The sequence below is a fragment of the Centrocercus urophasianus genome, unplaced genomic scaffold (assembly GCF_019232065.1).
Source record: "Centrocercus urophasianus isolate 14NV4802_14NV808 unplaced genomic scaffold, USGS_Curo_1.0 seq_12, whole genome shotgun sequence".
Lineage (NCBI taxonomy): Eukaryota > Metazoa > Chordata > Aves > Galliformes > Phasianidae > Centrocercus > Centrocercus urophasianus.
The window spans coordinates 23,199,394-23,225,115 of NW_024884364.1; the positions used below are offsets into that span (position 1 = coordinate 23,199,394).

Here is a 25,722-nt window from a genome sequence, read left to right on the forward strand (position 1 = left end):
GGCTAGACAAAGTGTGGATTTCATATTTCTTGAATGCAGTACAGTATTTCTTCTAATTATTAGCTGGGATCTATTTTGCAGAAGGTTGAACATCTCCATTTTAATGATGAATCATTTTCTTTTTCTGTGATGACCACAATTGCCTTGCTTGACCATGATTACCATGCTTTCCATGGTATATAATTTATATGTTGACACAAGTGGATATACAGCAAAAATCTCACTGATCCAGCCAGCCTAGGATTAAGACAGATTACCCTTTAAAGGACAAGTTTGCAGCACATAGAAGAAGTACATGAAAACAAAATCTGAATATTCCCACTTTGAGTTCCTGGTCTCCTTAGCATAATATCACTTTGTTTCCTTTTATTCAGAGAAGGGAAAGACGATTCTATTTAGTCATTAACTAAAATGCTTGAAATCTCTTGATTTAAAATTCAGTGCTTTATGCGTAGTTTCTAGCATCTTATTCAGCAGATTTGTTACTGAAAGGAGATCTAACACACATTGTAGGTATTGCTGTGTCCATTATAGGAATTACTGTTTCCTGGCAAGATGTAAGCAGTACTTTAGCTGTGCTTTAATGGAAAACAGCAATGCATTTTCCTTATTTATCGAGAAAAATAAAGATTCTAAGCTGGTAGGTAAAAGCTGCAGCTTTATTTACAGCAGCCAACCATTCTGAAAGATGTCAGTGTACACTCATACATGCATTACTCCAGCAGAAATGGAGACACCACCCATTTCATCAGTGGAAATCCCTAATTGAATGAATGGAGTAACACCTCCTCTGTAGCCAAGTAGACATTTACATCAAGGGCAGAAAGGACTCGTTTCTTACATATTCATAACATATAATTATATAAAAACATCAAAAAGAAACGACGAACAGTAATACAATTGCATTCAAAAGCCACGTTTGGGCTATATGGTCTGGACTACTTACGTTCTGTGTTTGTGTCAATAGTTTTATTACAGGGATGTTCGTTAATATAGGCAGAGCAGTGGGCATGAAGAAAGAAGTGCTCACCATGCAGCTCATCCCTTTACAGGAATGAACAGTGGGAACGGAAGGCCATTTGGGTCACTTAACACTGTGCCATGGGCACTTTACCCTGGACAGCCTGATCTAGTGGGTGACAACACTGTGCGTGGTAGTGGGTTTGGAGCTCAATGGTCTTTGAGGTCCCTTCCAACCCAAGCCATCCTATAATCTTGAGAACAAACTCTACAGAGTCTGCTTTATCTAACAATAAATGTAATGGACGGTTTTGCTGCACATGGAACACAACACAAACCACGTCCTTCTGGAATCAGCTGCGACTGCCATTTTGGGGGGTCCTGCACCATGATAAAAGAAAGCCGCCCTACACCCCACTTGTGCGAGCCATTTTAAATTCCTTTTGTCCTTTTCTAGTTTTCCTCGATTTCGAATCATTCACAGTCAGAATACGTACGCTCCGCACAGGGCGAGAGCCACACAATACCGCGGCGTTGCCATGGGGACTGCCTCAGATCAGCCTTTCTCGGTGTCTTCCCCAACAGCCGAAGCCAGCAGCTATCGATAGGAAAAAGCAGCGGCGCCTTTCTTTGATAGCGGCGTTCACACGGCGCTCTCAGCATCTCACTTCTGCTCCCTCAAACGCACTTCCATCTCCGGCCCTTCTGTCGGAACGCTCTGGTTAACACAACCTCGTACATATCACGATCGCTAAGCGCAATAACGCTCGGCTTGGCCTTGTAGCACGCGGGAACAGCCGCCCTAGGGCGAGGATCGTTACTCTGCAGCCGCACCGGGCGACGCCGCTCTGCTGTGAGCACGTGCGGCCGCGTGGGAAGTTCGCAGCCACCCCGACGGGCGCCGAGCAGGCGAAAGCCCGCCGGGGGCGGCCGGGCGAGCGGGCACGACGATACCCCGGGGGCCGGGCCGGTGCCGGCCGGAAGTGACGGGCGCTTCACCTGCTGGGCGGTGCGCGCGGGGCGGGGCGGCCGCCGGGAGTCGCGGAGAAGCAGGCGGTGGTGCCGTTCGAGCCGCGCTATGGAACCGCCGCCGTTGGTGCTGCTGGTGGGGCTGGTGCTGCTCGCCGTCGCAGGTGGGCGGCGGGACGGGCCCGGGACAGTGGAGGCGCCGGGGTGCAGGTGGAAGGGAAGGAGGGAAGAGGAGCGGTCGGGGCTGCGTTAGGCTGAGAGAAAGGGAGGCGGCGGTGGTGGTGGGGTTGGGGGCTTCTCTGCTGCCGAGCCCCCCCAGCCCGCGGTGTGGCCGCGTAGCAGGGTGCGTTGCGCTCGGCGCCCGGCGGGGCGGACCTGGGCTTTGTTCGCCGCCGCGTTTTGTCTCCTTTCTCTTCCTCGCCGCGTGCATCTGCCTGCTCGCCCCTTTCCCACCGCTCGGGCTTTGCGATTCCTTTCATTCCGCCTCTCTTTCTTTCACCGATTCAACTTCCAACGTGGTGGCGGTGAGGATTGCGAGAGGCGCTTCCACGCGGTTCCCGGCGAATGGAGCGTCCCGCCAGGTCCCCACGGCTGCGGGCAGCGGTACGGCCGTGCCCGGTACGCACGGCACGGTGTTTCCGCAGCGGTCCCTGCCCTGGTGCCTACCGGCACCGCCCGGGAGTGAGTGGCTGCGGTGGGCGGCGAGGCTGCAGGCTGCCTGGGAGCGGGCATCGAGAGAGCCCGCCAGGGAAAACCGAACGTGGGGAGGAAATAGAGCCTGAGAATCTGCGTGGTTAATGCCTCTTCAGGGCTAGTCTCATTCTGGGAGGGTGGAAGAGACCTTGGTGTCTTATGGGGAGTGGCTGAGTGAAACGAGATTGTTCGATGTGGAGAAAAGGAAGCTCAAGGGAGCCTCTGCAATTCGCTGAAAGGAGGTTGTGGCGAGGTGGGGGTTGGCCCCCTTCTCTCAGGTAACAGCGTGTAATGGCTTTATCTTGTTCCAGACGAGGTTCAGGTTGGATATTAGGAAAAAAATTATTCTCAGAAGGAGTGATGATGCGGTGACACAGGCTGCCCAGGGTGGTAGTGCAGTCACTGTCCCTGGAGGTGCAGAGACCACGTGGATGTGGCACTGAGGGACATGGTTAATGGGCACGGTTTGGGTGGGTTTGTGATTGGACTAAGTGATCTTAGAGGTCTTTTCCAACCTTAACGATTCTATGATTTGGTGACTTCCAGAGAGCTCTTGCAAGTTTGATTGTTCTGGATTAAATGAGGATGACTGAGTTTTATGGTGGAAAAAGGGGGAAAATGAGGGATTGTGAGGGAGTAAAAGCATTTGAATTAAATACTGCGTCAAAACAGAAAAAGCATGTTTGTTCAAATGAAAAGTTGGCAAACACCTGGATAAATTGAGATCAATAAATCAATTGAACCACGTGCAATTACTTGCGCTTCCTTACTTCAAACGTATCATTTGAACCAGAATTGTTTCAGACCTAAGTGAAACTACATAAGATGCCAAAACACCTACAGAGGTTAATGTTTAGAGCAAAGCATGTCAGGCAGATAGGGGTTGTTTCCTGTTGGAATGCTGATGCCATTGTTGATGTCACCTCTGTTTTGGGAAATTACTCATGGGATCAAAATTCTGTTTCACAGAGTGATGAGCTCTAATCCCTTGCATAAAAGGGTATTGGTAGCTCAGCATTAACTCGCTCTCTGAGCAGGAGTGGTGTAAGGACTATGAATTACAAGTATATAGAAGGTAGGTTAAGTTTTATATTAAAGTGTTTCTTGTAACAAAAGCTGTGAAAAAATGCTTGAGCAGAATCATATGCACTGCAGATGAGCAGGATCCTTTGCTATGAAATGCAGATAATGCTATAAAGCTGGAGATGATTAACACAAGGCGACGTGCAAAGCCGCAAGGAACCTTTACACCTTCACTTCTCTGAGGTGTGTGTGTGTGTCTTCAGACGTCATTGTGAAACTGGATGATTTCGTGTACTTCCTTCAAGTATTTGGCTTTCTGAGTGTGTGCTTTGATTAGGAGTGGCTTTGCTTATTTGATGGCATGGTTAGTTGAATAACTAGTCTGAAAGATGCACAAATCTCATAGTCCTCTGAAGGAAACGACTTAAAAATCTGTGCATCGCAAGTTAATACACCAGAGGTTGCTGGTGTTTTTTCCTCCACAAGGCTGAGTTAATATTTATGTCGGTGCTCCTGGCAGATGTTACTTCCTTTGTTGAGGAAATAGATACTGCTTTATGGACCAGAGTTAGAGGAAGGGAACTCGTGTAGTTGTGTGAAAGCTGTTGGTGATAGAGGGCTGTCTCATTGTTGAAGTCCTTGGCTTTGTGGTCGCAGGGTAATTTTATCATGGTACTTCAGGGCTTAGTCTGTGTTATGTACTCGTTTTTTCCCACTCTTCTCTGTAAGCCTACTGTTTCTTGTTTCCATGTTACTAACAGTTGAAGATTGGAAATAAGCCTCCTGATTTGTACAGAATCAGTTATCTTGACTGTGCAAAACAGATGCTCAGCTATGCCATTCTGTGTTGAAAGAGAAAAGTGTTTGTATTTAAGCTGTCCCTGAACCCTGCTCAGGGATGTAATATCTTTTCTAAGGTCAATTTCGCAGTCATAAATAACTGAGAGCTTTCCCTTGCAGGAAGGAAAGAATTCATACAAGAACGTTTTGGGATATAAGGGGAGAACAGTCCTCTTTACCCCTATCATTGTAATTGGTCCTGTGTTGATTGTAGCCATTGCCTCTGTATTACTTGTTTGTGCAACTGATAGTTTCCTGTGGTGTTTTCTGAGTTGGTGCTTCTGGAGAATGCCCACACACAGAATGGATCGGTGTAGTGAAACTCAGTCTTCTGCTGTCTTGAGGACTTAGGATATGAATTTGACATTTGAATGGCTTTCTGCAACTGTACAAGCTTTTCTAAAGCTATTTTACTGATTCTTCTCCAACTGAAAATGTACGTCAAGCCTGTGACAAATGACAACTTGATGTTATGTATTGTAGTTACAATAGTACAATAGGTCACGTCAAGTAGGTGGGGATTTCCAAAATGTGCAGACTCTCTTTAATATTCTACAGCTGTCACCAACAAATCCTGGATTAGGATAATAGAAATGTTGAAAGTATACCTCTTCAGATGTTGAAATATTTTACTGATAGAATTGGTATTAAGTTGTTTTCCAAAGGATGATGCAGAATTCTGGTGTAAGGGGTGGAAACTCAGTGGCAGGTCATTTTGTAGGTCTTGTGATGATGCAAATTGGTGCATTGAGCTTTTTTTTAATTAATTCTAAGCTTTCTGGAGCTCTTGATCATCTCAAGAGTAATAAGGGAATCATAGTCTGAGGTTGTCAGTGGCATTGAGCGTGTGTTTGCTTATTCTAACAGGAAGTGTGTTGTAAATATTTGTAACCCTTCCCTTGGTATACAGTATTGGAGAAGTCGTCTCATTTGAAGCATGGTAAAAGTTTTTGCAGGGTTTCAGAATGCTTGAGAATATATATAGCTGCCAAACTTGCAGCTTTTAACAAAGAAGATACTAACATTTTTTCTTAATGTGTAATGGCGGAACACAAGCTTTCCATAGCTATGAGATGATTGCAAAGATAGATTCTAATCAGTGTTAACGCTTCTTAATATCTATGCATCTATGGTGATCCTTTTAGCCTTCAGGAAAGGTAGTAATGCACTGCACATAAATTCTTAGGAGTTATTTACTTTGAAAAGTGGATTCAGCCTGGTTCATGGTGGTAGGTTTTTGTATTTATTTTTTTTTTTTTACAATACTAGCAGGTAACTTTGTCCTCTACTAAATCCTGCACTGTTTGAATCTTTTTTTTTTTTTTTTTTAATAGAAGATCAAGCTATTAGTTAAATGTTTGGATAGGGCAGTTATGCTAGATTTTCTCAAAAACTATCATTCGTGAAACTTACAGAAGTATTTCTGACAATGCTCGTGGAGAGCAGAACACGGTAAGTCAGCATTTGGTGGCTAGTACATTTTGTTAAGTATGCATAAGAGGGAACTTAAGCCTCTTCGTGTTTTTATGCAGCAATAGGATCTCAGTGAAGCTTAACTAGGAGAAATTTGACTACCTCTGGGATTAAATGATCATTGCTATCCTGGTCTCTCAAAATGCCGAGCTTGGTGCATTTGGTCTGCCGAGGAATAACTTCAGCAGTTTTCAGAGTTCAGGTACTTCTTATCTTTTAACATCACTGGACAGTGATCTGATGCTCAGAACTCTTCTCCTGTATTTCCCAAATCTTTTTATTTTAAGTAGTATGAAAAAAGCAGTAACTGATGTTGTTTGATACATCTAGTTACTGCTGTGACATCAATCTTAAGTTATGAATGACAGTCACCTTGCTTCATTTAATCTTCTGTTTATCTGAAGGTATTTTATGCATTCTGCTGCAGAGATTATTGTAGCTTGTCACTTAGGTCTCCTGGCTGGCTCCCCTGGCTAGTTTCCTCTGTGTTGGATCAAGCCTCAGCTACCTGTCTTCACTTTCAGTGCTTGTCACAGCATTTTCCATAACTGACTCTGCTTTATATAGAAATGAAGCTACCACATCTAAATGGTTTTTTTTTTTTCAGCTTCTTTTACTTTTTTTTTTTTTTTTAAGCAAAACAAAAAAACAAATACTTGTATGCTTTGCCTTTGATTCTATTTGTGAGTCAAGAAATTCCTTGTAACCATCTTCAAATCTATCTCAGCCTCAGAGTGTTATGAAATTCATTTGCCTCAGTGACCCAAGAGATGCATATACACCAAGGAGCTTGTTTTTGGGGCCAGTATTGTTTCATCATACTTCTTAATTAAATTAATCATTTGTTGTTTCTTGCATGTATTCATGAGCTTTTAATGGTAGGGACTCATTTTTTTTGCTCACATTGCAACTTCATTTCATGAAGCTTTTAGATGCTGTGTGAAACATTAAATATGTTTCAACAGTAGTATGGCTCAGCAGCTTGTAAGAAGAGCTCCCCTGCCAATTACATCAATTTAGTCATTGCTGGCTAAGTATACAGTCAGCTTATGTTGCCTTTTCTTTGAATTCCTCTTTTTACTAGTTTTTGTTGTACAGGGAGTAGTTACAAAAAGAACCACTTCACCCTGTTGTCATGGGAGTGAGCAGGTGGCAGTGAAGCTGTAGTTTTGTGGGAATCTATTTCAGAAGCAGCTTGAACATACACAGATCCAGCATCCTTGCTGGTAATTTCCTTTACCGTGCAACTGTGTTAGTTGCATGAGTGCATGATGAATGTGTCTGAATGGAGACTACTTAAAGCTTTCATTAGATTTATTTCACTTTAATCAGTTAAGTTTCATGATTTGGAACAAAAAAAGTTATTCCATCAACCTTTCCTGGTGCAGGGCAGGAACAATCATCGGGGAGATGACAGAAGAACGTTTTTATTTTACTTATTTTTTTATTTTTCCAAAAAGTTCTGCGCGATCGGTATTCTCCCATGTGAGAAAAATGTGTAACTGTGGCCTGAGGGAGCTTCATTAGGAAGTCTGACTAAATCAGATGGTTGAGTGGCTGGATTCAAGAATTATTCTTGCACCCTGTTTCAGGTGGTACCTGGCATTTGTCTGACTCCACGTTGAGCCTCTTTAGGGAGTTTTCAAGTCAGAAAAATATTAAATTTGTGTAAGGTCAGTTTTCTACCGGTACCTTTTCTTGATGTGACTCAATGAGCTCACTAGTCAGAGCTGTAAGAAAATGGTCAGCGGTAACCTCAGACCCACGTGAGTGGGATAGGTAGCTTGATTTTTTTGTCACTTCTTGGATTGTGTATTTGAAAACTGCATTGTAATAGACAAGCAGGATCTTGAATTTTTGTGGCCGTGGGTTGGAGCTAGTCCTGAGCCATTCAGCAGCATTAAGGAGCTCCTAAAGTACTTGATGGTCAAATGTTTTGCAGTTCAGCTTACCGCTGCATTTAACTTTCTGGCTATTTAGGGTAAATATTCAATTTCTTTGAGCATATGCCTTTCCTTCTGTTTACCTACATGTGGAGAGAGAAGGGAAAGCAAAACCAAGCTGGCATTGTGTTGCTTACTTTAAAGCAGCACCACATTAAAGATAATTAACAGTTGAACAACAACAAAAAAACTAATGCTACTGAATAAAATAACTTTCCCTCCTAATGTGAAACTTGCATGTGCTAGAAAAAAATGTTTCTTGTTCACTAGCTCGGAAGAGCTCAAACTCCTTTACTCGAGTGAAAGTAATATGGCTGCTCAGTTTAGTGCTTGATTGGACTTGAACTCCCTAATGCACTGACTGACGGATGTGCCTCATGCTTTCATGCTGCAAAAGGGCTGCTTCATTCATTTTCCTTTTAAATGCTATCAAATTGACAGGAAAGAAAAACAGAATCATGTAGCTTGATTGCTTAGTGACTATAAGCCTTCAATATCAAATGGAGTGATTGATAAATGAGATTCGCAGGGCTAGTAGTAAAAAACAACGGCTGCAGTTGATGTGGACTTGGGAGCAGAGGCAGGCTTTTGTGTGTGTTGGTGTCAGAATATGTGGGGTTTTTTGTTTGTTTTTTTTTCTTTGATTATGAAAGTCTTTGCAATGGTTGGGTGCCGTTTCTTTTTACTTTCCTGAGTACTATGTATGGATGGGTCCTAAGACACCTAGTTGCATAAAGGTGTGCTATGATTACATCCGGTGCAACCTCATGTGTCCATCTAGGTTGTTGCCACTTTCAGAGATGACTTTGGGTTCCTTCTTCCTTTCCCTACTGTCTACAGTCAGTGTAGTGCAGCAGCTGAATGAATTCATTGAACACGTTAATTGATTTGAATCACTTGGTGGTTGTGCAGCGTGGGGATGAGCAGTGCTTTTACTTGAGAGCTGGGAGCAGCTTGGTTAGTGTAGGTGTAATGTGAATTTCTTTCTGTGGGTGGGGTTCCAAAGCAGCATAGTAACCAAATCCTTATGAAGGCTGCGGTATCCCCACAGCTTTTACGTGTGTGGCTTTGTGCTCCTGAAATGTGCTTAGTAATTCAGAGAATTCAGTCTGGAAAGAAGTACATGTTCACGGTGCATGAACAATTTTAATCAGAGTCAACTGTTTGGTTTTCTACTTCTTTGCATTAAGTGTTTTTCTGTCAGAAAAGGAGGTGACGGAATCAGAATTAAGGATGAAGGGGCAGCTTCTGAGTAAGTCTAATGTGGTCCGGTTGCCTGTCACTTAATACTGAAGATTAAACTGCTGCATACTTAATTGTTTGGATGTGACCATGCATTAAAACTCAGAATTCATAGTGTTCTTCCACAGATGTTTCCCTAAACAATATTTCTTTACTTAAAATCAATCACAGTTTTTGTTATATCCCTTCCCCCTGTATGCGTGGCCCCTTCCCTACTATTTCAAGCCTGTCCTTCGCTTCAGCAATGAGATACCAGCTCTCCCACTCTAAACATGATAAGCATGTCCCTCTTAAGTAAGGTCATCATTTGCTGTAGTTGCTAGGATACTTGGCTAATGACTTTGAGTTTAGCTACAAAAAAAACCAAAACTTAAGAATGTACTGAGCAACTTAGGAACACAGGACAGCAAAGAAAGGAATATTGGGTAGAATCTGAAGAATGTCAAAGGAAAAGAAGTAAAATGTGAGGAGGAGAAAAGTTCAGTAAAGCTTAAGCCCATGATTTTTAGGTCTTGTTGCATAACTTTCAATCATTTCAGTGAGTAACAGTTGGGAATGAAATTTAAAATCATGCTATGTATGTGCAGTATTTGTAGGTTTGTTTGTAGTCCTGTTTGTTTTATAGTTTTTTAAATAAATGTTCTTTATGAGACTGGGAGAAGGAACAACTTCTAACTTCATTGTGCAGTATGTTTTAAACTGGAGTTTGAGGATGCAACTCTGCACTATTAGAACAAGTTATTAACTTGATCCCCCCTGAGAACTTTTTTATAACAAGTCGGTAACATCCAGACTGAAATATTTTTGTCTTCAGAAAGACAGTATGCTTAGCTGGTTTCTTGTTGGTTTTAGTGTTTTGTTTTTCCTGTGTGTAACTTGAAAGGATTTATGGATTCAGACGATCTCAGAGACTTTGTAGTTTAACTTATTTCTGAATTAATGTATTTTGTCAGATTTCTTAGAGATAGATAAGTTTAAGGTGGCGTTTGTGAAATTCTGAATTACAATCAGTCTTTTTGAGCTTTTCTACCAAAATTGTGAGCTTAGATTGCCAAAACTCTTCAATTTTTAGAATGGGTTCAGTTTCAGATTCTGTGTTGCTTAAAACCATGTTTCTGTGAGTCTGGTGACTGAATAGTGGAAAGGAATATAAGACTGTCCCTGAGGAATCCTAGACCCTCAAGATAAGAGAGAGAGTAGGCAGAAAGGAAAACTCCCCTTAGTAAAAGAGGATCTGGTCAGAGATTAACACAGTGCACACAAATACATGAGCCCCAATGGGATGCATCCAGAAGTGCTGAGGGAGCTGGCAGAAGTGATTACCAAGCTGCTCTCTATCATCTTTGAAAGGTCATAGAGAATGGGGAGAGGTGCCTGAGGACTGGAGGAGAGATAATGTCACTCCACTCTTCTGAAAGGGTAAGGGAAGGGAGCTGAGAAACTGCAGGACAATTGGCCTCATATCTGTCCTTAGGAATGTGGTGGAACAGTTTATTCTGGGTGTCAGCTCCAAGCAAGTGGAAGAGAAGGTTGTGAGTAGTCAACATGGATTTTCAGGGGAAAATCATGCTTGACCAATCTGATAGCCTTCTATGATGTCTACTATGGCTGGGCAGATAACAAGAGAGCAGTGGATATAGTGTGCCTTGGCTTCAGTGCAAGGCTTTTGACACTGTATCTCATAAAATCCTCATGGGTATGTTTAGGAGGTGTGGGATGGATGGGTGCACAGTTAGGTGGATTGAGAACTGGCTGGTGGAGCTTGGAGGGTTGTAATCATTAGTGCTAAGTCTAGCTGGGGGCTTGTAGCCCTGTAGCTAGTAGTATCTCCCAGGGTATGATACTGAGTCCAGTCTTGTTCAACATGTTCATCAATGACCTGGATGAAGGGGCAGAGTGCATCCTCAGCAATTTTGCAGATGATACAAAACTGGGAGGAGTGGCTGACGCAGAAGGTTGTGCTGCCATTCAGTGAGACCAGGACGGACTGGAGACTTGGGCAGGGAGGAGCATTAAGAGGTTCAACAAGGGCAAGAGCAGGGTCCAACATGTGGGGAGCAACAACTGCATGCATCAGTACAGGTTAGGGGCTGATCTACTTGGAAGGAGCTCTGTGGATAAGGGCTTAGGCGTCTGGTGGACAAGAGGCTGACAACGAGCCAATATTGTGCTCTTATGATCAAGAAAGCCAATGGTATCTTGGAATGTATTTAAAAAAAATACAGCCAGCAGATTGAGAGTGGTCCTCTCACCTCTGCTCTGCCCTAATGGTGTCACATTAGGAGTTCTGTGTCCAGTTCTGGGCTCCCCAGGTCAATAAAGACAGCTACTGGAATGAGTGCAGCAGAGGGCTACAAAGATGATTAGGGGCCTCAGAGCATCTCCTGTACGAGGAAAGGCCAGGAGAAGTAGGACTGTTCACCTTGGAGAAGAATGAGGGGAGTTCTTATTAATACTTAGAAATATCTAAGGAGCGGGAATGGTGGCACACTCACTGCTGGTGCCCAGTGACAGGACATAGCACAGCAAGCACTAAGTGGAACATAGGAAGTTCCATACAAATACGAGAAAGAACATCTTTACTTTGAGAGTGACAGAGCACTGGAACTGGCTGCTCAGGGGTGTGGAGTTTCTGCTCTGGAGTTATTCAAAAGTGACCTGAACACTTTCCCTGAACCTACTGCAGGGAACAGCTTTAGCAGAGGAGTTGGGTGATCTCCAGAGGTCCCTTCCAAACCCCTAAGATTCTGTGATTGTTTTTAATAGTCCAGTCCTCCTTGACGTGGAAGCAGATGAAAAGTTAGAAAACAAAAGTAGGGAGAACTTAAATACGTGATTTGAGGAAGTGATTCCACCCCAGTTACTTTGAGGCTGGCCACAACTGGGAGACTACTCAGCGAATGTGCCTCAAATCAGTGATGTTCCCCACCATGATTGTTCAGACAACGTGAAGTTTGGGGAAGAAAAACCAAACCCTGTCTGGAGACCCAGCACTGTAGTTGATTGTCCAGGTGATACAACTTTACCAGAACCATTCTGATGTGGATTTTTTTCCCTGTTTTTGCTGTAAATGCTCTGTTCATTCATCAGCTATCTCTTTGTAGCTTATGGCAAAACCTTCCTTGACGCTGATACACTGCACTGGTTTGTGCAAAAAGTGTTCTGAAAGCTTACCTAGACCAGTTCTCAGACTATTTGATTGTTCAACTTTATCCTGCTGTTGGTAAGGCAGATTACATGAAATGTGAAAGAGAGGTTTAAATTCTTGTCTTTACTAACACTGTATAAATTTCAAGCTGTTGTTTCGAAAATGCTTTATGGGTTTGTTCTTGTGAAATGTTGTCTTGAACAAAATGGGCTTAGAAGAAGGAGGTGTGTCTGGGATGAGAACTGAGAGTTATATCTCATCTTTTTTTAGGCTAGTGCCTTTATTAATGGATCTTTAATTTCTATGGCTCCATAAACTTGGGATGCTTTCTGCACAGTAGAGGTGGTGTGGCTCTGGTATACTTGCAGAAAGTACTATACTGGTAGGTAGGAAATGCAGGTGTGAACATCTGAATGTTGTGTTCAGGGATTAATGTGTACTACCTAGGCTAGTAAAGGCAGGCAGGTTTTTATCTTTGCTGATCTATTTGTAGATTGGGCCATTTAAGTAGAGTGGTATGTGGTTTGTTCATGTCAGTAGCTTTGGAAGTGTTTGATGTAGAAGCGTTTCAGATTTTTGCTGAAGTGGTGTGTTGGTGTTTTTTGGTTTTAGTACTTACTGTGAACTGTGCTTCACTTATGAAATCTTTTGTAGCATTGTATGATAAGTGTCAAACACTGGCTTGTATAACGTATTAAACATTAACTGTTTGAAACTTATTAAGCTAGTATAGTACTTTCTGTGCTTTGCAATTGGCTCTTACCAGTGCAATATTGTCATCAAAATCTGAATTATCTGCAGAACTCTGAAATTACTGCATACTAAAACTTGCTCTTTAGATACTTATCCACTACAGATACAGAAAGCAGTACTGCTGTGCCATTAAAAAGTAATAGACTCGCTGTGGTTGAGAGGCATGTTTGGAAGTGAAATGGTGAGTTATTTTTTTTGAGACTGAAGTCTGTCAAGAAGGCATTAGGTCACAGATGTGCAGGCAAACATCTGTAACCTGTGCTTGAAGGAAGAGTCTCTTAAGTGAATTTTATAGCTTGCACTTCAGAAAACACTAATATACATTTCTGATTGTCTCTGGTATTTCCTTAAAACCTCATTTTATGAAGAAACTTCAATGCACCTACAAGCATCTGCTTACAAGCAAGTATTGGCAAACAATCTGTTTTTTGGAGAGTTTGTTAGTAAAGTTGAAGTACTTTGCAAATGCAGGTCGTGTATGAATCAAATATGATTTTAAGAGCAGCAGCAAAACACATGAACTCATTTCTTAATTCATCAAAACACATGAACTCGTTTCTTAATTCATTTAGAAGCTGTCTGTGCTTCTTTGCAGAAGAGTATATATAACTCCATGGTGCTTGCTGCTTCAGCACTCGGTTTGAGCCTGGGGGAGGCAGTCTACCTCTGTTGTGCCTGTCCCCTCTGTTTTCCAGTTGCCATACTTCTTGCTGTTCCTGCTGATTGATTCTCTCTCATGTTACCTATTTAGGGAGGGATTGTGTTCTCTGGGTTACATAACACTACCATAGCAGTACTATCCAATTGCCAGAAATGTTTACATCAAGCTTAAATTTACACTTCACTTTGTGTAAGCCAGAAATCCAGAATTTCAGTGTATCCTGAGCTCTTCACATTCATTTAAAAAAAAAAAGTATATATAAACTAAGTAAAGACAAAATTTGTTGAAAGTTTACCTTCTGTTACTTCTGCTGGAATGTAGAATGCATTCTCCATTTATTGTGTTTTCTATATTGAAGACTTGTTTACAAGCGATACTAAAATAATTTCCGTCCATTTGGATCAAGCATTCAGTTTTTCCTAGATTAAAAATGCAATACTAATGTAGCTCCCTAAGCTTTGTTTCACTTGAGGGGTATTTGATGTTATGCCTAAATATTCAGAAAGAATATTCAGAAGAACACAGATTTTCTCTGTCTGATAGAGTCATAGTAGCATTAAGATGCCACAGGTGATCCACTCATGTTTTGAGGAGTGTACTAGGGGATGAGCAGAAGTTGAGTATTTCTGATTGGAGCGGAAACTGAAGAAGATGAGGGCAGTTTGGTGACAGTATCATTTGATCATTTATGTGCATTAGCTTTGCATAGATCTTTAATGCATTTACTGGTGACCTCAGTCATCTACTTTTCTGCTGCAAGCAGAGTCAACAGTGAGTTCTTTAGTTTTACATCACCTGCGACTAAACCACTGTCCTTGCTTTCCTTTGTGAGTCTTTATGCTTATGTAGTAGTAGAAGCTTTTCAAGACTACCAATCCTGCAGCCAGCTGTTAACTCACAGTGCCTGTGCTCCCAGTTCCTTTTCCTTTGCCCTCAGTTTTGTAGTCACTCTTGTATCAGGTTGTCTTTAGTAAGCAGGGATCGGATGCCAGGAAGAGTATGTAGTAGTAATGATTTAAACAAAACAAAAAAAGGAATAACAAACAGTAGTAGCAATAACACTGTAATAGTTGAAGGATCAGAGGAACCTTGGCAGTCTCTTAACACTGAATCTGTCTAAACCATCTTTGCCTGCTTATTTGGCAGCAGGTGGGTGTCTGCTTTACAGAAGGGAATTTCCAGCTAGTTTGACCTGCCACTACCTCCTAGTGCTAGTGCTTGATTCAAACCCAGCTGGCTCTGACATCTCCTTCAGCTAAGATGCTTGCTTCTTCTACCTGTCAATTCTAATATTGACTAAATGGGAAAAAATAAATAAAACAAGTAGAAAATAGCTTAGCATGCCAGCATTCTTAAGAGCTGTAGGGATTTTTTGAAGAGATTATTTTATCCATTCCTTCCAGATAAAGCAGTCCCAAATTCACAAAAATTTTGTCAGTCCTGGTTGACTTTTTCACTGTTTAATTCCCTCGTTTTACCAACAGTTTTCTTTATTCATTCAGAATGTCATTAGACATTTTCTGTATTTTCCTTTTTCAATAACTGTAATGTCAAAATTTTCAGCAGCAGCCTTTTCATGTATTTAGCTTTGTATGGGACTTGAATTATGCAAAAGCTGAAAGATGCAGCTGCCAGTTGGATATGATTCCAAACTAGCAGTAACAAACTTTGTATTGTGTTTAATAACTTCACAGGATTTCTCGGGTAGTGATAAAAGTTTGATGTGATTTTTTCAGTGATATAATTGCCATACAAGAAAAGTGTATGACAGATTTGAAAAAGGAATTATGTAACTCTGATTTTTTTTTTCTTAATGAGCAGATGATTTTAGATAAGCAGCTGAGAGAGCTATTTGAATAATCTACACATTGTAGACATACAGAGATTGGTTTTAGGCGTTATTTTTCTAGAAAGATATATTAATGTGCAATAGAACACTTACTGTGGAAACTGCATGTGAAATGCTTTTAAAACAAAAATAATTTTTTTTAATAGGTCTTACAAGAAGCCTATCTATAACTTCAGCTGAGTCAGCATTTGAAAAAGCTCAAGGAGAGAGAGTTACATTGCCGTGTACTTTTGTACTCTCAGACGAGGATGTAGGCACACTAGATATTGAGTGGGTCTTGATACCAGCAGATATTCAGAAGAAAGAAGAAACAGTAAGTAAAAACTTTAATTTTTGGCAGCTCTGATTGAGTTACTAAACTAGTTCAACGTGTGAACTTCAGTAGTGACTCTTTCTACTTTCACCTCTTCAAGACGTGCGTGTGGTCTTAAACTACTTTGAAGCACCAAGGCGGAATTTTTGAAATAGTAAGAATGTTGCAGTATTTTGTACTTAATCCTCTACTAACTGTAAACAACTCTAAAATTAAAAATGATTCAGAGAACAGAAGACTTTGCTCTTGTACACCTACATTATTTACCCTGATTGAGGGTAGTCATTCATGAGAATTTGGTCTTAAATGTACTATGTCTTTGTTAGATTAACTATTTCATTTATTCTGAAGTCTGAGAACTTCTTTAGCAGAGATTTTACAGAATGGAGATTAGATAAATAGTTTTTTTTTTTTTTTTAAAAAAAAAAAAAAAAAGAAGACAGTGTTGACATCCTGTCACCTGAGCAGGTATTGCGTTGGAGTATTTCTTAGAGCATTTTGTGTGGTGTTATTTAGAGAAAAAAGGTACATCATGCCCTGGGATTAATTTAAGCAGTAAAGAGAAGTTGCTAAAAATCTGAAGATGCTTCTTGTTTTTTTTTGTTGTTGTTGTTTTGTTTTGTTTTGTTTTGTTTTTTCTTCAAATGCTTATATGTGAAGTAGATTCCTGAATTCCTATATTTTTTCTTTTACAGATAATTCTGTATTCTGGAGATAGGATTTATAATCATTATTATCCTGCTCTGAGTGGGCGGTTGCAATTTACTAGTTCTGATCCCAAATCTGGTGATGGTTCAGTGGATATCTTGAATTTAAAGTCAGCAGATACTGGCACATACCAGTGCAAAGTGAAGAAGGCTCCTGGAGTTGAAAGCCAAAAAATACAGCTGAATGTACTTGGTAAGCAAGTTTGTTTTTTTTTTTCTTTCTTGAGTTTTCAATGGCATATTTGTGTTTATGTTATCCTTCATTTGATATATACAATGAAAACGTATGTAGGGCAAAGTCACACTGAATCTACAATAGTGCATCCATTATTAAGTCTTCAGGACAGGGGCAGGCAAAGGAAATAATGGAGTTGATGAGCGTTTAAAAAAATTTTGCATTTGATTTGTATTTCATAGAATTTTTTTCATTCTTACAAAGGCTTTTTTGTACAAAATTTCTATAGTAAAATGTGCTGATGAACTAAAACATTACTATTGTGATTGTGACTTATTAATTCAGTAATATTTTGTTTATCAGTAAAGCCAGCAAGCACTAAATGCTTCATTGAAGGATCACAGGAGATTGGAAAGGACATTACATTGAAGTGTGCATCACAAGAAGGAACCCCACTTTTGTATTATAACTGGAGAAGAGTAGTAACTGGCACACAAGGACTTCCTGCAACTTCCGTGCTAAGTATTGTCAAGCTTTAAGTATTTCAGAATAATAAATAATAAAGATTGTATTCATGTTTTTGACATATTTTGACTTGTTAGCAGCTTTATGCATGCTTTTAATATAGAGCAGTATAGAGAAGTCACTTCTATCCTTTCAGTGGATAATAAAACTGACATTTAAACAAGCTACTCCAAGTTGAGAGAGATCTTTACCATTAGGCTTGCAGGATCATGCTCATCTCTGCATATATATGTTTTGACTGCTCTAGCTTGCTGATTCTTGACTGCTTTTCTGTTCATGTGGATGGGATAAAGAGTCAGAATAGAATCTAGACCAGTGGTTTGAACTGCGTTTTCGAAACCAGAAATGAAACTTGAATTTTAGTAGGGATTGAAGTGAGAGCTTCAATTCCTGATCAAGTTAATGAACTGCTTAGTTAGGAAGGGGAGAGAATACATATCTGTAGAAGAAAAATTGTCATGAGTAAAGGAAGAGAGAAGGTTGTCTCTCTTCTTATGTGCTAACATCCAGGAAAGAATTTTCTTAAAAATGTTGGGTGGTAAATTGAGAATTGTGACAATATTGGATTTTTTTCTTGTGAAAACTTAATTGCTGAAGTTTATTAGAAAAACTGATTTTACTCATTTTGTCAGTTCAGTTCATTGGTAGTCTGTGAGTTCTGACTTTGAAAGTTATTCTGGAATATTTTATGTGATTATGCATCTGAAAAACCTTGTGCTGTTCTTCTTGAGCTTGCCTTGTGGTAGTGCTATTTGATATATCCTATTTCTTGTTTTGACAACAAGCAGTTAGTTACTAGTGTCTCTGTGTATCACTCAGGACCTTAAGTTTCTATTGTTCTCTCTTCATCCACACTGCAAGTTTGTCTCATAAATAAACTTGACAGGTTTAGTGCTGAACAAGAATGAGGAAGTATACGAAAATGGTGTGTAACATCATAAAGCTACTGTTGCTTCGGGTTTGGGATTGTAGGATCCTGAGCACTGAATGTGCTGTCAAGAACCTAGATGCTGCTTAACTTCAGCTGAAAGAGCTAGGTCTTTGTGAGATTGTTTCTTACTGTGATGTAATCTCTTGCCAGCTTTGGGTTTAAGTGCTGATGGCAAATCTATGAGCAGTCTAAGCGTTTAAGCCATTTGAAGTTCATATAGTAAAATCTCAAAGGTAGTTACCAGTTGCTTTAAAAGCCTTAATAAGAAGCTTTTTCTGTTTTCACTCTGTCAGCCTATCTAGAGTTAGATGGTCATCCACTGGATAAGCCTTTCGTGTTGAAACAAAACACGAGGTTAGGGTGAGAGAACTTGCCGTTTTAAGCATCCTTTTTTTTTTTCCATTGACAGAGCAATTTGAAGGCTTTAATACTATAGTCGATTTCTGTGGCATAAATTTCTACTAAAGGAAAAGGCTTTTGCAAATAGTAGCATTCTGTGGTGTAGTAAACTTGTGGTTTTATTGTTTTCAATGTGGCGTTTTTAGTTAGGATTTCATGTATGTGCTTGATTAATCTATTGCACTGAATTGGAAATTAAGCTTCAGTAAATGGTAAACCATTGCTTTTTATTCTTTGTAGATAAAAATACAGGGGAACTTCTTTTGAAAAATGCCTCTAAGGACTATTCTGGTACATACAGTTGTGTTGCTTCAAACCGAGTTGGCACAGATGAATGTTCTGTTGAGCTGAATGTCACCCCTCGTAAGTGTTCACTATGTAGTAGTCACATAGCATTTTATGTATTTGAATAATCTTGTTTCTCTTTAAAAGTTTAAAAGCAACAAACACTGTTTTGCAGCTGAGGGTTGCTGCTTTAATTTTGTACTTTGCCAAAAATTTGATTTTTTTTTTTCTTTGTGTAGAAAGATACAGTTCTCCTGTCATTTTAAATCATAGAATTGAAATTTACCTCTATTTCAACTGATAGATTAATTTTGATGTTTAAATGCTATTGTAATTTATCTATTCTAGCTATAAATACAGCTGGTGTAATTGCTGGAGCTATTCTGGGAACTCTGTTGGGTCTTGCCTTATTGGCTTTTCTTGTCTTCTGTTGCTGTAAGAAGCATAGAGAGAAGAAATATGAGAAAGAAGTACATCATGAAATCAGGTAATGACATGCCTACCTTGAGGTACTGCTTGAAAATTAACTTCTAAGTGTCTTTCTGCAAGTGTCTTTTCTGTTTCAATCTGGTAAATTTATTAAAACACTAACAATTTATCTGAGAACTTGTTTTGAATATGGTGTAGGTAGTCAAGTCTACCTACTTTCAGTAAAGATCTTAAAGAAAATGAGAACTTTATTTTTTTTTTAACAAACAACATTTTTGTCTGCTGAGTCAGAATGAAAAGAAACAAATGGAAATGTTATTATGTAAGCTGCTGCATAGTAGTAATAGTGACTGAACTCTTGTTGTGCAACTGTTCTCTCTTTTCTTTCAGAGAAGATGTTCTGCCTCCAAAAAGTCGCAGTTCAACAGCGCGCAGCTACATAGGCAGCAATCGTTCTTCTCTGGGTTCAATGTCTCCCTCAAATATGGAAGGATACTCCAAAACTCCATATAGCCAGGTTCCAAGTGAAGACTTTGAACGTGCTTCTGGTCAAAACCAAACCATTGCATCTTCAAAGGTAGCTGCACCTAATTTAAGTAGAATGGGAGCTGTCCCTGTGATGATTCCAGCACAAAGCAAAGATGGGTCCATAGTATGAAATATTAATTTAAGACCTGTTTTTTTTTTTAAGTGTTTGTTGTAAGTATTAGAGAGAACTACAGTATTCCAACCCTCATTTAAACAATGGCATGCAATTTTCCTTGAAGAAAATGTGTAGGTTTGAAAAGCCACCAATTCTCATTTTTAATTTTAAACTTCTTAATGTGTAACAGCTGAACTATTGAAAGTGTGAAAGTTCCTAAAATATCAGGTTTGGATTTCTGGTGGCTTACTGAAGAGACACTACTAGCTGATGTGCAGTTTTCAGAATCTGAAAGAGCAACACAACTGAGAAGTAACAAAACTGTTTCATATGTAGACTGTAAAGTTCCTCAGTTCTTGAAGCTTTATTCTCAATCTTGGAGTAACAGGACTACTTTAATTTGGCCACTGTCTGATGAACTTTCAGTGGGGCTGAAATACTGAGGATGAATTTGAATTCTGCTCAGACTCAGAGGGTTTATGCAGTTCTTTAAATTGGTAATGTTTGTCTGGAGTGTTTCCTGAGTTAGTATCTCAGGGACTGCCAGTCATTTGGATGGTTCAGTTAATTTAATGAATCTCTTCTGAGTTTAAAGTCACAGAGAGTAGAAATGTGAAAGGAGGTTTTGCAAGCTCCTTGTAATCAGAATTTTACTGCAATAACTAATTCTAGCAGTGTCAGATAACTAATTTATCCTATGTAAACAAGTTTTATCAGTTTGTTACTAGTGGTATCTGAGTTCTCAAATCTATAGCTCAACTGTTACATTGTCAGAGTGAACATGCACCTCTGCAGGTCTTAAGTTAGCTGTATCTCACGTTTTCCAAAGTCTGCCTTAGATTCTAAGGCAGTGTTCTTTTCCTAAACCAAGTACCTAGAAGTTTCATGGGGCTTTATTAAAGCTATTAAGTAACTGGTATTTGATAGTTGCTCTTGCTCTAACATCGCTTCAGAAAAATCTTTTCCAGGTTCAGGTAAGCAATAGGTAGTCTAAAGAGAATGATGCATTTTAGTGTGAATTTGCAAGGAATTCACTTCCTCACTTCTTGTCTGTTCAATAACCCTAAATATTCTTAATAGATGTTTAGAATTCTCATCAGCAAGAGCTTCATACAACCAGAGTCTGAGAGAACATAGTTACCCAGAGTTGTTGATAGGAACATGATGTTTGAAGAGTTAATTTAAAAAAAAAAAAGCCATCGCATTTTTGCAAACTTAAAACATTACAGGAGAAATAGAATAATTCCTGATCTTAATTGCACACCTACTTAAATGTAATTGATAGTTTCTGATGAGTGATATTGTATATCTGTAACAGCTAGATTTAAAGTGAAATGCTGTTTGAATCTTTGGTTTTTTTATTTTTACTTCCTATTTACTAACCTCTTTCTCATCTTGTGCTTGGGAGTGTAGGGAGGAATCCCTTCAGCTTATTCTAGGTAAAGATGTTGAATTGCCCGTTAGTTTGGAAAACTCTAAATGAATATAGTATGTGGCACAGAGGTTGATGAAGAAAATATTTGAAGAGCCTGTTGAAAGGTATTAGGAGTGTTTGTATGTAGCAGCAGTGTGAGATAAGAATTCCTCAAACTTCTAGGCTTCGTGTTCTGCTTTCTTGTAGCTGGTTAATTAGATCTGTGATAAGTTATTTGACTTTCTATTAAATAATTGTCTTTTGTGTAGTTAGATGCACAATTTTTGGTTGGCTCTGTTAATGTAGAAAACATACCCTTCATACTGAATTTAGATACTTGAATGGCTACTAAGTGTTCTAGACTTAACAATTTTACACATTTGGAACTTTTTTAGATTGTAAACTTATACTGTTAGAGATCGGACTTTTTATCTTTCATGTGTGCCTTTTCAATAAACTTTGCCTGATTGTATCTTCAGTTTTTATGAAATTTCTGGTGCCTAAATTTACTGTTTGGACAGGTGCTTAGATGATGGTACAATTTTTAAAACATGACACTGTGATCTGATTTCTTGATTCTTATGTACTATTTATACCTCTTCTTGCCTGTTTTTTGGATGTGATTTCAGTGGCTCTCTGTATTGTTCTGTATTTCAAAATGTGAGTTACTCCTTCAATTGATAATTACGATGTAAGTGTTTATATTCCTGAAAACTGTTCACTTGTACTAATTAGATGGATGATTGACTCTCACTTGTGTGGTGAATAATAGGTTTAGAAACTGTGCCAAACACATGCTTGTGAAGAACAATAAATGAGGAGACATCTTCTTGCATCCAATTACTATGATAGAAGAGACTTTAGGATATTTTAATCATAATCTGATTGTTTATCTTGAAACTAAGGCCTTTCCTAAATGAAAGGGTGTGGTTATTTGGATCATAAATAAAAGCTGAGTACTAGAACTAGACCTGAGTCACAGACTGAGAAATAGCTAGAGACCTAAGACCTTTGCAGGCAGCAAACCTATGGAACTTAGTTCTTAGCCATCTATGGACATATGTGAGATTAGGTGTGGCTGTTTTCTTTTCTTTTTTTCTTTTTTCTTTTTTCTTTTTTTTTTTTTTTTTTTTTTTTTCCCTGTGAATCCGTGCTTTCCATCAGGTAAGCCCTGGGACACTCAAGAATAGTTATCTCACTCAAACATACAGATTGGAGTTTACACATACTTTAATGCTCTGTCAGATTGCACAAAACAATAAATTGACAGAATGAAAGGACAGCATGATATGCCCTAAGAGCCTAGCTGTTGGGCTTAGTAGCCTTGGCAGTGTCTGTCTATTTATGTACTGGCATGGAAAATAAAAAGAATGGAATCTGACATAGTCCGTATCTGAAATAAAGAACCTCTGACTTGGGGTAAGCTTTCCCTCAAGTTGCTCTCATCATGCCTTTTTGAATGAATAAAACACTACAGCAACATAATAGCACTATTATAAATTATTTCTTCAGTCAGTGGATTCATAATTATAATTCAACACTGCATTGTAATTCTCAAAAGCAGTTACTGTAGTTCAGCAGCAATTTTTAGCTGTGTAGGGCACGAACTGAGGAATCACGAGGTGTCCGATGATACAGATAAACCTGCTAACAGAACTTCTGTGGGAGGTAACGGCAGCTGATATACCAGTTAGAAGGTGGCATTTTTACTGTCTCATGTTATTTAAAAAGAGGAAAAAAAAATAGAGAAATAGAGGAGGGAGGCTTGATATCATTATGTAAATAGTCTGAATGAGCTCAAGAAATTACTAGATAATGCCATGACTGTGAACTTGCTTGTTAAGGATGACAGTGTAGAAGAAACCATTGAATTTTAGCATGGTGTGAATAGTGTTAGACTTGTAGTACTGTTGAGGTTATGTAACATTTGTCCATACACTACGAGCCTTTTCATAAACTTCTAAAATGGATATTTAAAGATAATTATGTGAATCTTCCTTACCTAAAAAAGAATACTTTTTTTTTTTTTTTAACTATGTAGTGCACAAAAATGCCTTGTTGGAAGGGTAAAAGATGACTTTTGGAGCAAATGTACAGTGCATACATCTTTCTCTACTCTAATAGTCACGTTTGTATTAGATGTATGCTTCCTGCTTAATAGTACAAATAAGACTTGTTAATTGCAAGCTGTCTCTGTAATAATGAATATTGTATATTACTGTTTTCCAGGATAGCCTTTTGGTTTTGCTCTTAACTGTGTATATTCCAGATCACTTTAGATCGCTGTGGTAGTCTAAAGACACAATACTATTTGTATCACTTGAACCTTGTTTTATACACTTGATAGGTGCTTTCTAGGGCCCTTTGGGTATTGGTCCTCTGGTGTGCAACACAGCTCAAATGAAATTGGAGCAATAACATTTCCTGGAATACAACATGTTGCAACGTTGCTTTATACTTCTCGTGCACAAAGCATGAACTTGAATATTGATATGAATTTCAGTATATGAGGTTTTATATTCACATTTTTAGGGAATGGTATTATACAATGCAAGTACTGTGAGTGAATCTGTAAAAACAAATTCAAAATTTTAAAATGCTGTAGTTCCATGACAGACTTGTGTACTTTTTGAAATAAAACTGTTGGAGAAAACAGTAGTCTGTCTTTATTCTAAAGCAGCAGTCATGTATGCCTTCAGCTTTCTTTCTGTAATTAGAAGTGAACTAATAAATATGGCTGTGTATACCACACTGGCAGTAATCATTTATTGCTTCTTTTCCCCCCATTAATTTCAAAATAAAGGAAAATGAAACTGTTTATAAGTATTTTAAAACCTACAGTTTATATGAGAATTCTTACTGTAGGTACACTAATGCAGGGGTCAGTTTAAACAAACTCTGAAACGATAAAGTGGTAAGGATCTTAATTTTTGTCCTCTGTTATTTTAGCTAGAACTAAGTATTGCTGAATCTAATAAATTCTTATAAAACTCAAACAAGAATGCTTACACTAGAAATGTTTGGATAAAATGCTTGTTTTTATGCTGTCAACCAAATTTTATTTAAAAAAAAAAAAAAAAAAATTCAAGTGAAGTTGGCCTGGAATATTCTCTACCTCTTAACCTTGCAAACCAACTGATAATTTATCATTTAACTTATGCAAGTTCTCTAGTGTCATCTTGGGCACTTCCATTTAATCTCAGGAAAGAAAGCCTAGCAAGAACAATGTTTGTGTTATTATCATGTTCTGCGTTTACCACTGGAGGCCTAAATTACTTAGATTTAATGTATGCATATCTTCATATGATAATGCATACCTGTGCTGTGCCAGGTGCTTGTCATTTCTTAGTGTATGTCTTATATCTACTTAATGTGTATGCAAACAGAAGTTGTTAAATAGTAAGAGTATTACTAAGAGTAGAAGCCCTTTTTTTTTTTTTTTATGTATTTCAAATTCTGGTATTTGCTTAAATACAAAAGAAAACCTGATAAAAATGAACATTTATGTTGTTGCTCTTTGTAGAACTTTCTCTACCTTTTTAACTTGTTAACTTCAAGGCTTCAGTTCTTTCACAGGTTGGCAGTTTTCTCTCAAACTTCAGTGCTTCAGCTGCTCCAGTGATTTTACTTAGAAACAGATAATTGTGAATCAGAGGAGCAGCTGGATGTGGGAATTCTAGCAAAACAGCTAGCCCTTCCTTGATAGTCTCGTAAAAGATGAGAGGACACTTATTAGGTAGTTTCATAAAATTTTTGTGGTCTTTACATATGTAATCAGGCAATGCTTTGGGTAATGTTTTTTATAAGGTCTGTCTTGTTTCTTCACGGAGCTTGGACTTATTGTGAGTTTACTATTTCAAACTTCTTTGCAGGTGGAGGGGCTCTGTAGTTACACTGGTAGGTAAGAAATTACTAGATCACTTTAGAAAACAGTTAATGCAAGCTACTTAGTCTTGCTTTTTTGTCTATGACAATTCTTATCCATAAAATCAAAAGAACAGAACTGCTTCTAAAGAAAATAGCTAATTAAGGAGCAAAAGTGAATTGAATGAATGGGAGAAGCTTGTCTAGACTGTCTATCTTTCCAGATCTCAAGATCTTTTAAATTCATAATTCAGTTGATGAATGACTATTCCCAGGTACTCAGTTCTGGGGAAGGGGAAGTTTTGTAAACAGGGATTCTGTAGTGAGTTTATATCGCTATAAGTCAGTGCCACCTTCACGTACTGCTGCTTAGAATACTTAAATTCTCAGTTGTCTAGTTGTCCTTGTTGGCCAGGGAACTTTGAGTAAGAAAATTAATAATTAGGTAGCAGAGCTGATAGCTGTATTTTGGGTGGTGGTTCT

The 25,722-nt window shown here is 39.0% G+C and overlaps 1 protein-coding gene across 3 annotated transcripts in view; it reads left to right on the forward strand.

Annotated features, from left to right (window-relative positions):
- Window positions 1-1,988: 1,988 nt before the first annotated feature.
- CXADR (CXADR Ig-like cell adhesion molecule) overlaps window positions 1,989-25,722 on the forward strand; it is a 29,255-nt gene continuing 5,521 nt past the window's right edge. The window contains exons 1-7 of one of the 3 annotated variants that reach the window (XM_042809932.1): window positions 1,989-2,093; window positions 15,701-15,867; window positions 16,563-16,767; window positions 17,113-17,271; window positions 18,845-18,967; window positions 19,238-19,376; window positions 19,709-24,028. In XM_042809932.1, coding sequence (XP_042665866.1) covers window positions 2,039-2,093; window positions 15,701-15,867; window positions 16,563-16,767; window positions 17,113-17,271; window positions 18,845-18,967; window positions 19,238-19,376; window positions 19,709-19,976 — 1,116 coding nt within the window. In that variant the 5' untranslated portion in view covers window positions 1,989-2,038 and the 3' untranslated portion in view covers window positions 19,977-24,028. Of the gene's footprint in view, window positions 2,094-6,057; window positions 6,161-15,700; window positions 15,868-16,562; window positions 16,768-17,112; window positions 17,272-18,844; window positions 18,968-19,237; window positions 19,377-19,708; window positions 24,029-25,722 lie in introns of those variants that run through there. The other 2 variants (XM_042809933.1, XM_042809931.1) reach the window with 2 other exon arrangements.